Source organism: Nuphar pumila, chromosome 6 (genome assembly GCF_984573655.1).
Source record: "Nuphar pumila chromosome 6, dmNupPumi1.hap1.1, whole genome shotgun sequence".
NCBI classification, from domain to species: domain Eukaryota; kingdom Viridiplantae; phylum Streptophyta; class Magnoliopsida; order Nymphaeales; family Nymphaeaceae; genus Nuphar; species Nuphar pumila.
Window position 1 is genome coordinate 80,372,115 of NC_143254.1, and position 11,982 is coordinate 80,384,096.

General features: G+C 39.3%; 1 protein-coding gene across 1 annotated transcript; it reads left to right on the forward strand.

Moving 5' to 3' along the window:
- The first annotated feature begins 442 nt into the window (after window positions 1-442).
- On the forward strand, window positions 443-1,760 carry LOC149834948 (transcription factor MYB44-like). Its single transcript, XM_090010343.1, has one exon. The coding sequence runs from the start codon at window positions 535-537 to the stop codon at window positions 1,432-1,434; it is 900 nt and encodes a 299-aa protein (XP_089866469.1). The 5' UTR covers window positions 443-534; the 3' UTR covers window positions 1,435-1,760.
- The last annotated feature ends 10,222 nt before the right edge of the window (window positions 1,761-11,982 follow it).

An 11,982-nucleotide genomic window follows, 5' to 3' on the forward strand; every position in this document is an offset into this window, starting at 1 on the left:
GGAGAGCGAAGAAAGAGGGCGTTGTAGAGAGAGCAGGTTTACAGGCTGGCGTGACAGGGAGGTCGTAATGACCCGCCCTTCGATTCGGCGACCAGGCCGTGTCGTTACTCGCCATCTCACGCTTCTCACCCCTTGTCCGTGCGTCTCCTCTTCCCTGTTTTTAATTTAAATAAAAACAATAAACTAATAGAAAGATCGAGAGAAGGAGGCCTGATTCCGATAAAGAGAGAGACGAGGGCAAAAACAGAAATCATCTCACGAAATGCTCTCCAGCCTGGCCTAGTCAAACTCAACCTCCCTTATCCCTCCACGTGACGACGCGTGTCACTTCGACAGTTATTCGTAAGCAACCGCACTCCTGCCCGCTACCGGTTACTCCCTCCCCTCTTTTCCTGCTAACGGTTAATCCCTCCCCTTTATATTATATAAACCCCCCCATTCCCGTTCCCATTCCCTAATGAATCTCACCTCACCACACCTAAAAACAACACTCGTCTCTGCTCTGCTCTTGAGAAGTTTTAGTAAAACCGAGTGATGGCAGAAGAAGAAGCAGCCATGAATATGAGTAGCGGGAAGGACGTGGATCGGATCAAGGGGCCGTGGAGCCCCGAGGAGGACGAGGCGTTGAGGAGGCTGGTGGAAAAGCACGAGCCCAGGAACTGGTCACTGATCAGCAGGTCCATACCTGGGAGGTCGGGCAAGTCCTGCAGGCTGAGGTGGTGCAACCAGTTATCACCGCAGGTGGAGCACCGGTCCTTCACCCCGGAGGAGGACGCCACCATCATACGAGCCCACGCCCGCTACGGCAACAAGTGGGCCACCATCGCCCGCCTCCTCTCCGGCCGCACCGACAACGCCATCAAGAACCACTGGAACTCCACCCTCAAGCGCAAGTGCTCCACCGCCGGCGACCCTCCGGCCAAGCGATCCAACAGCTCCGGAGGTGCCAGCCCCTCTTCCGTCGCCGGCAGCCTCCTCTGTCTCAATCCGGGCAGCCCGTCGGGATCCGATTTGAGCGACTCCAGCCTATCCCTCTCCGCTCCTCCTCCTCCTCTGTCGAAAGTCTTCCGGCCGGTTCCGAGACCGGATGTCCCGCCTCCGACGGCGAGCTTGACGAACGACCCCGCCACCTCTCTCAGTCTCTCCCTCCCCGGCGCCCAGTCAGACTCTTCTGATGCCCCCTCCGCCCGATCGTCCGTCCAGAACCACCAGCTGCCCATCCGGCCGTGCGTCGATCTCGGCGCGTTCGCCGGGGCGGCGGAGAAGCCGTTGTCGCTCGGGCCGGAGTTCTTGTCGCTGATGCAGGAGATGATCGCGAAGGAGGTGCAGAAGTACATGTCGGTGACTCAGATGAACGGCGGAGCGTTCGATCCGGCGGGGTTTGGGTTGAGGAACGCCGCGGTGAAGAGGATCGGGGTCAGCAGGCTGGAGTGAAGGATGAATAAAAACGTCGTCTTTCTGCGTTCTGGTGTTGTGGTGGTAGAGAAATTTCTGTACACAAAATGGTGGTGAAGAAAGAGGGGAGAACGATGAAAGGAGAATTTTTTTTTATGTGGGTTCCCTCGAGGACAAGCCGTGGTTTAGGGAGTAGATCGGGAATCGGACCGACCATCATCGCCATCATCACGCCAGAGCGGTGTTTTTTCATTTTCCTTCTTTTTCTCAAGCCTTTCTGATAAGAGGGATAAAAAAAACGGGGCACTTCGTTGCTGTACAAAGAGTGGAAAAAAGATAGAAGTTTTCCAAGCCAGAAATCTAAATGACAAAAAGAGAGAGAAATTTGGTATATGATGAACAGAGTGTTCCGTTCCCCAAGATTGTGAAATTTTAGTATTTTCCTTTAAAATTTTCCTAGAAAATAAACGGGAGGACCAAGGGAAAGGACTGAATGGTTTACTCATCTTTTTAGTTTCCTCTTCCTCTTCAAAATTCGAATAAGGTAAACAAATTACTCTTGAGAACATGAAAAACTAAAAAAGAGAGGAGGAGAAATAAAAAAAACAGATTGGTGCTGTTAGTAGGACTGTTCTTACTCAACTAACGGAACATGAGGTGTTCAAGCTTTGGCTTGCTTATGCGGCCAGTCATAAACGAGCTTAACGAACCCAACATGAGGTGCTCAAGTTTGATTTGTTACTTTGGTGAACTAAGGGAGCTTGGGCTGAACCAACTAAAGTTTGTTCACAAAAAAATGGGAGTGGTGTGAGTTCTTTTCTAAACACAAATTTGGGTGTTCCTGTGTATACTAATAAATATCTTGGGACCCGTGATAATTCGTATGTCAATGTTGCGCACAATGATTTTATAATAAAATAATATATAAAAAAAGGTAGATATGCTTTTGACGAAAATATCTTCTCCTAAGATAGATATGCGTTGGATGAAAATGTTCTTTCACTCGTAAATAGATGTGCACGTTTTGCCTTTGTTTTTAGCTTGTGTTACAACACAGGGCCGTCTTCTCGTTCCTGCTTGATGAGTTCTGGAGCTTGATTCATAGTTTTTTTTCTTACGTAAAGGGGGGTTTCCCTGGCACGTCCTACTGCGCGGTTAGCGGGCGGGGGTCTAGGGAGGGCCGCCCCTGGCGGGGGTCTCTGGGGAGCAGCGCCTACCAGAACAAAAAATTTTGGGGCTTATGTTTGAGACTCAGTTTCTCATGGATCAGACCCAACTTGTTTAGGTTTAGGGTTGCCACTCTTGTTTTGTATAAATTCTTTTTTTTCTTTCTCTCTTGTAAATGTTGAAAAGAGCAATAAGATTTCTCTATGAGCGACTGGTTTTTTTTATTCTCTCTCTTTTGAAAAGAGCAATTTACAGTATAAATCAAATCAACGAGTAGCGATTTACAATAGAAATCAAATCAGAAAGTAGCGATTTACGATAAAAATCAGATAAGAGAGTAACGATTTATAGTAGAAATCAATTTAGAGAGTAGCGATTTACAATAGAAATCAGATAAGAGAGTCGATTTCAGTAAAAATCAATTCAGAGAGTAGCGATTTATAATAGAAATCAGATAAGAGAGTAACAATTTACAATAGAAATTAATTCAGAGAATAGCGATTTACAATAAAAATCAGATAAGAGAGTAGCGATTTATAGTATAAATCAATTTAGAGAGTAGCGATTTATAATATAAATCAAATAAGAGAGCAGCGATTTACAGTAGAAATCAGATAAGAGAGTGGCAATTTACAGTGAAAATCAAATCAGAGAGTAGCGATTTACAGTAGAAATAAGATAAAAGAGTAGTGATTTACAGTAGAAATTAAATCAGTGAATAGCGATTTATAGCATAAATCAGATCAGAGAGTAGCGATTTACAATAGAAATCTAATTTATAATGTAAATCACTACTCTCTGATTCGATTTTTACTGTAAATCGTTACTCTCTGATATGATTTCTACTGTAAATCGCTACTCTGATTTGATTTTTATTATAAATCGCTACTCTCTTATCTAATTTCTACTGTAAATTGTTACTCTCTGATTTGATTTCCACTGTAAATCACTACTCTCTTATCTAATTTCTATTGTAAATCGCTACTCTCTTATCTAATTTCTATTGTAACTACTCTCTGAATTGATTTCTAATGTAAATTCCTACTCTCTTATCTGATTTCTATTGTAAATAACTACTTTCTGAATTGATTTTTACTGTAAATCGCTACTCTCTTATCTGATTTTTATTATAAATCGCTACTCTACTCAGTTTGACGTTATCACCATTATCTTTGCTATAAATCGTTATTCTCTGTCTACTCAGTTTGACGCTTGCACCCTAGTATCATAATGAACAATAGATAGAATGCTAATTTTTTTTATAGTTCAACTATTTCTCACAAACAGACGATGATAAATGGTGCTCCGATGATAATAGACGACGACGACAAAGGGTGCTCCGGCGGCAGCAGACGACGATAAATAGTGCTCTGACGACAGCAAAAAGCAACAAATGGTGCTTCGGCGACAACAGACGACGACAAATGGTGCATTGTCAATCAGAGCTCCTGTTACAGCAGATGGTGCATCGTCAAAGGGTGATTCGAAACGTTTAGGGAGACATATTGCGAGTAGCTCTTGTTAAAGTAGAGGAGTTTACTCCTTAGAACGAAAACGATGATGATTTTAACTCTTTATGACAAGAGGATATTTTTGTCATTTCCTTGAAACAACATTTTATAACGCTAATGGCAGGAAAGGATTCTTAAGTCTTTGCAAACACACCAGACTCTAATGCTAAGTGATGCCGACACATACGGAGAAATGAGCTCCACGTGATTACATACGTAGTGCTCATTCAGACCCGAGAACACGCACCTGCGTGTTCCAAGGGGAGACATATAACCTGCTTCGCAAAAAAATCTATTGATTCATAGCGGAAAATAATAACATTGAATTCTAAACATATTGAGTGAAGCTCAAACTCACTCATTTACAGAAAAAAAAATACATTGTTTTGGAGCCAGAAACAAAAGGATTTGCACTCTAAATTTTATTTTGCTTACCGTTTATCTTATACTACATTATGCAATATAAAATATATTTACAATGTATTTGCCACTACTTAAAGAGTTTAATCAGGTTCTTTATCAACCAAACACTAGCCAAATGGATGGATGTTTCTTGCAAGGGTGAACCAAGCTAGAGAGATGGTTGGTATTTTGACAAAAGATAAGATTGATGGCAGTGCATTGAGAGGATAGGAAACTACGGCTGGTTTATCCCTGCACCGTTGATTTTCAGAACCGACGGTTGATGGTGGGTCTCGTGACTTAGACAGCCCTTGGCAATTTGATTGTGATGTAAAGGACCCTAACTTAATACTTAATGGAGTTCCGCTCTCTCTTGTTTAACAAATTGCACCATTTGGTTGCTTGGGAGTTTTTTTGTTGGCCTATGTATTAAATTATGCAATGCTTATCCGAACAAACTATCATCATGATAATCGTTTGAAAGTTTGAGAGCAAAGGGATAAACTTTTTTTTATGGCGCGTAGCTCGAGACGAAAAACTTTTTTTTTATACTTTTTCTAACGGATAAACGGAACGCCGTCTGCCAAGTCCACGTATGCATGTATTCATCATTCCACCCTCCCTGTCACAAAAAAAAAAACAGGGACGGGGGAACGAATTTAAAAAAAAAACCTCGATGGGTGCCTACATCTCTCTCAGGTTTCTCTCTGCCTCTCAAACATGCACCCCAGGCTTTTGGTCAACCTCCTCACTGCAACGCCCGGTCAATCTCTGATTCACCCTCACCTTTCTTCCCCAACCTTCCCCTTCACTCTTCCCTTCCTCCGTTCCATCTCTTTCTGCAAAACCCTAACCCGAGCCATCAGTACAATACAGCTTGAACGGGCCATTATTAGCAGTCCAGCTAGTAGGGGAGTAAAGATGCAAATGTTTTTTCTCTTTCTTCTTCCTATGTTTTTTCTTCTTCCTTCCTTAGTTGAGGTGTGAGAATAGACAGGTCACTTTTTCTGGCCAAAAGCATTTGGTGAAACTTAAAAGAAGAAAGGAAAAGAAAATACTAGAGAAGGTAGGATATAGGGCTTGTGAACAAGCCGAATCAACCAAACAGAGAGTGTTCAAGCTTAGCTTGTTCCTGTGGTGAGCTGAGCCTGATCTGAACAAGTTGAGTTTGAGCGGGTTTATTTAAAAGAAAAAAGCATACATTTTTCCAAGCTTAAGTTAATAGAATTTGGATTCTAAACCTACAAGTTAAGCTGAAACTGACTTATTCACAAAATAAAAGCATTTTTTCAAAGCTATAAGTAATAGGTTTTGAACTCTAAACTTATTGTTTGTAAGCTAAACACTTCAACCATCTACACTTTATGACATAAAATACATGTAAAAATATTTATTGCTAGTTACCCAACTTATATGAGCTGACCTGAGCTGAATACTTTTTGTTTGAGCCTATTTTACGAATTCTAAAGGGCTTTTTACAAAAAAAAAAAAGTCCATGACTTTTTTATATTTACACAGAAAAAACACCCTCAGATAAAAAACCTAGCTGCACTGGCTCTGCCTGCCATACTTACGGTTGCTGTTCTGGCAGCGTAAAACTCTGTGAGCTTACCTCTTGCCTCCAGGGAGTCGCCACCAAAAAAAATGTCCATGACGGCACAAGCTAAAAATCACAAAACGCACATTGTAAAGCAGAACTCTCATGACATCACACTCTACAACCACATCAAATAAATCAAGACAGCATGCTTGCTTGCTATGAATTCATGGCGATTGCAGCAACTCTTATCTACATCATGGGCTCCAGGTTGGTAATTGGCATCTCCTGTTGATGCGATGTGTCTCAGACACAAAGGCCTTGACCTGCCTAACAAATGGTTGGAGAAAAAAGTATGGCCTTAATTTGTTTCATTCTTATGGTGCATAATGTTTACCTTTTTTGGTCAATAACTTTTTCTGTTTTTGGTATGCTGATTGCACAAGCTATTGAGATTTCATTCGTTACAACTCGCAAAAACTAGTATCTTATGCATAATTGATTGCCTATGTTTGCTTTTTTTATGTGCTGGATGAGGATGTCGCCGAAAAGTCTCAGTATAAATCTTTGGTTAAATAATGCAGCAGAAACCTTTACAGTTAAAATAATGCATTCAGTTTTACTGTATTCTTGGGGCATAGGTGTGAATGAAATTCAATTTATGTCTTAGTGCATCCTTGCTTGTTAAATATGCAAAGATAAGCGCCCTGCTGATGAGGAAGATGCATCTTTCTCATCAATTTTGGTTATTTGCGCATTTATAATGCATTGCATGTTGAAACCTTAATACGGTATACTAAAAACCTGTACTCTGTACGAAGAAGAGAATGGGGGAAAAAAGGTTAACTAGTTTATTTGATTTTATGAGTAACATAAGGATGTGGTTTTCTTTCTTTTTTCTTTTTGTTGGTACAAGAGAGAAAGAGAGAGAGAAATGGTGGTTGTTGTGGGGGGTGAAGCAGCCAAGGAGCTAACTCTCAAATCATGTCATAAAAATGTGCTCTTCTCTTTTCCCACTAACATGAAAATAAAATAGAAAATGACCTTACAAAAAAATAACGTATTTTAAAAAATGCTTTACAATTTATTAAATCTGTCAAATGGACAAATCCACAGGTTTTCACTTTTTTTTGGACACTTTTTTTCCCGCAATTGCGAATTTTCAGTTTTCATAGGTCACGATGCGACAAGTGGATGGACCCATGAAACTGGTACACAAAATTGCATTTGAGGTTGCGAAATTTCAAAACACTTGCAAAACTAGTGACAAGTATCGCAAGGCGTGTTGCGAAAATCCTTTAAGTGTTGCGGAAGTCCGTACCTTGCAAAATTCCAAAAGAGTATCCCATGAGGTATTGCAAAATTATGAAAAACTGTTGAAAATCCGATATTGTGAAATTGCGATGAGTATTGCAAAAAAAAAAAATCTTGTAAAACTTTGTTCTATATAAATAACGTTTCATTTATCAACCCCTTGTTTGCATATGAATGTCTAATTTTTGCAATCCTGGAGTTCTTGTAGTCATCAACCCCTTATTTGCATTTGGATGCCCTATGTAGATGTAATTTTTATTAGAATACCATCATCGTTTCTCACTCTTGGTGATAAGGATACAGTTGGTGATTACAAGCTGCGTGGCAAATCTGATTTCAATCGAATGGGAACAAATCCTAGCAAAAAGAAAATACATGTGATCTGGAAGGATACAAGTGAATATCCAAATCCTAAAATCATGGAGCCTATTCCTAGCAAGAACATGTGATCATGCATACATTTTGCATTGCTATTCATCTTATTTTAGGCATGATCCATGATAAAATTGCTTTAAAAACCTATTTTTATCGTTAGTTTTGAGAAACCGCATTGAAATTGAATTTATCAAAAAATCACATATTTCAAAGCTTACCCTACGTTTTTAGTGTTTTTATTAATTTTAAAATGATTTTAATTATAGTTTAATTAGATTAAGATTTAATTAATTTTTTAAATTAGTTTTAGGAAAAAACCTCTTTTGGAAAACACATTTTTGAGGAAGGCCCTCTTTGGAATTTTTAAAAATATTTCAAACTTTCATAGAAATCGTGTTTTAACCTAATTTTTGTCTATAAATAGAACTTTTCCAGCACACCTCCATGTCTTTTGAGCATCCCCCTTGCCTCCCTTGCTTCTTGCCTCCATCTTCCCTTCTCCCTTCTTCTTCTTTATTCTTGGATGATTTCTCTTCTTGAGCTATTTCTCCTTCTTCCCCTTCTTAATCTCCATTTCATTCATCTTCTAAACCCGTTTTTCATCGGAGAAGCGTGAATGCAGCTGAATTGACCGCCTTCTCTTCTCAACCCTTCCATCGGATGCAAATCATATAGTTTGCATCTTCTTCCCCATCTTTGTACTGTTAGATTCATTGCATGCATCATACTTGATTTTTTTTTTTACATATTCCCTGCATATAACATGATCTGGTATGTTTTTTATTATTCGTTCATCTTCGCATGGTAGAAATTAGATTGGCTACATTTGATGCTCGTCTCATCTTCTACGATAGCATAAATTTTTCTTTAGTAATAGTTACTTTAAAAATCGTTTTGTTCTCACTGTTTAGTTGCATTATTGTGTATAGTTTTTTTTAGTCACGCAAACAGAGAATTGTGGTTTAGCTCAACACAACCTGCAGGTCCGCTGTGCTGGAGAACGCAGACCATGCAGGCTGCACTCATCTGGTCGCACATCAAAATCCATGAACAACGTTTCACGTTGTCAATAAGTTCAATATTAATTTTTTTATCTAACGTCAATCAGCGTGAGATGCTGGTCTCTCTCTTTATCCAGCAATACATCACCAGCTGCGTGAAAGTCTTCTTTCTTTTGTTGTATTCTGTCAGTCATTGTTTGATTAGGTTAGTTGTTTAACTTTTTGTTTATTAGAATTTACCTATCATGGGTCGTAGTTAATTGGATTGTTGTTTTTGATATTTTTTTAGTTGGTGTGATTATAATTTGTCTATTAGTGTCATGCTGTAATCTTTTAGCTTCTTTCATTATTAATTAAATCAAGCTTAGTTATTTAGTTTCTAAAAAAGTTATTTACGTTAACAGTAAATAAAACTTATTTACTGTAAATAGGAAGCCCTCAGAGCGCCCTCAAAGAAACAAGGAAGGGAGCACAACCAATAAAAAGGAAACACAAAGGGGACACAAAGACTCAAAGCACTGAAGTCTTTTCTTTTTTTTTAGATTAGGATTTTATTTCTCCTATTTATTAATTGAGTCTATAATAAAATCATTTATTTATTTTGTTTAAGCCCTCTGCGTAGGGCCATACTTCTTTAGTCATTTAATTATTTAATTAATTCTTTTCCTTTTGGTAATAAAGACTAGTGTAGATTGTGTGATTGAATACAAATATCTCCCATTCCCTGAGATCGACCCAGACTCCACTACTCGTGCGAGCCAGTTTTTATTATTTGGTGTCTGGCTTTCACACTTGTTTTCATTAAAAATATTATTTTAAAAATCATTTTCATAAAACTCACACCAAATTTTTGGTGTCGTTGCCGGGGAACGCCGATTAATACAAGTATTCACTTTATTGCCAGTGTTTGTCACGTTATTTAGGTTGCTAGTTTACTTTCTGTTCTTTAATTCTGACTGTTTAATTTACTTTCCTAGTTAATTACTTAGGATTACTTAGTTTGCTTTATGCATTTAGGTTTAGAACCACGTTGCTTGCAAACCCTAGATACCAACTTACCTTTCTTGCACAACCCATCTATTAGGCTACCCTTAGAGGTGACTGCGCACGATTGATACCGTGCCCATAGTTTGAATGTTCGCAAAATATATGTTTGGTGCAAGTGTGTGGTGCTTGTTTATTTACTGTTTTCTAGTTTTATTTTATTTTTCTTTTACCTGCTTTGTGGTTTATTGTGGTTTGACCGCTTTACACGTTAGGTAGGTAGAAAAACAGTGTCTTAAGACGGTTGATGCACTGATCTACCCTGAGGTGCATGCAATGATGACGCTTGCTTGACCCCAAGCTTGTTGAGTTAGTTGAGGACTCCAAGTCCCTTATTAGGAGATCCCGTCGATCCGGCCCCATGGCTCAAGATCAGCCATTGACCCGTCCTCTTAGGGAGTACTTCATGCCCAACACATACACTCTCACCTCTTGCATCATGAGACCCGATGTGGGAGCGAACCATTTTGAGATTAAGGCCAGTGTTATCCAGATGTTACCCTCGTTCTACAACCTTTGCAACGAAGACCCATACCGTCATCTTGACGAATTCCTCGAGATCTGCTCTACGATGCAGATCAATAATTTCAGAGATGACACGTTAAGGTTGACATTGTTTTCCTTTTTCCTCAAGGATAAAGCCAAGCACTGACTGAAGGCTCTCGATACAGTTCAAATTTTCACTTAGGAACATATACAAAGGGAGTTCCTGAAGAAGTATTTTACAATTGGTAAGACGAACCAATATCAGAAAGCCATCACCAGCTTTTCACAGATCGAGGAAGAGATGTTCCATGAGACCTGGGAGAGGAAAAAAAAATTCCTCCGGAAGTGCCCCCACCACCAGGTGCCCCATTCGCAACTGGTGCAGTACTTTTACGATAGCCTAACCAAGAAGGACAGGCAAATGGTTGATTCTTCGTGTGGGGGCATGTTCATACTCAAGAGCTAGAATAAGGCATGAACCCTATTCAAAATATTGAGCGAAAATGTCATGCACCATGCTCTGTCCTCACGTATTGATAGAACCACACATGTTCCTAGTGGTTCTAAGAAGGGAGAGATTTATGAAGTTGGGTCCGGACATGATTTGAAAATCAAAGTGGACCAGTTGAGGAGGAAAGTAGATCAATTACTGGCCAACCCAGCTTCGCTAAATCCAGTAAGAAAAGTATGTGAGCTATGCGCTAGCCCTGCACACTTTATTTCTGAGTGTCCGACAACACCACTCTATCCTGAATTCGTTCAGGAGCAAGTGAATACTGCCCAAGGTTTCGCCAGACCGGTGTACGATTCTTATGCATCCACCTATAAGGATCGAGAGAGAGATGTTCCATGAGACCTGGGAGAGGAAAAAAATCTTCTACGAAAGTGCCCCCACCACCAGGTGCCCCGTTGGCAACTGGTGCAGTACTTTTATGATAACCTAACCGAGAAAGACATGCAAATGGTTGATTCTTCGTGTGAGGGCATGTTCATGCTCAAGAGCGAGGATGAGGCATGGACCCTATTCGAAACATTGAGCGAAAATGCCATGCATTATGCCCTGTCCTCACGTATTGATAGAACCACACCAATTTCTAGTGGTCCTAAAAAGGGAGGGATTTATGAAGTTGGGTCCAGACATGATTTGAAAATCAAAGTGGACCAGTTGACAAGAAAAGTAGATCAATTACTGACCAACCTAGCTTCGCTGAGATAAACATAATAAAAGTTGATGTAAAATTGAATAAATAATAAATATAGATAATTTTGAAATTTGGAATTTGGAGAAACAATGATAAAAATACTCCTGAAAACAAGACTATGGCATTAAAATCATGGTTTTCAGAAAAGATTTTGGTAAAACTTTGGATTTATGACTCAAATGGATTAAAACCAAAGCCAAATCGGGTATGAATCACCATAACATGAATATAAACATAATCAAACATTAAAAACATGAAACTTTTTATAAAAATATCAAAATATTACAAAAATAGTGATTTTTGCCAGTGTTTTACTCGAATCGGGACTCTACGGGCACCCTATTTTCATGATTTAATCAAATAATATATCAAATAAACTCAAAAATCTATAAAAATCGACATGAATAGTTTTGATAATCCTAAAATTAAATTGCATTAAAAAAAAATATATTTTCGATGTTGTTTTAATACAAAAATTAAATAAAACCCTAAAATACATAATTTTGCCTGCGGGCATATACATATCACAGTGTCAGACCAGAATCGGG

What these genes read in the sequence shown, in the direction of transcription:
- LOC149834948 (XM_090010343.1), top strand. Translation starts at nt 535, where the DNA reads ATGGCAGAAGAAGAAGCAGCCATGAATATGAGTAGCGGGAAGGACGTG.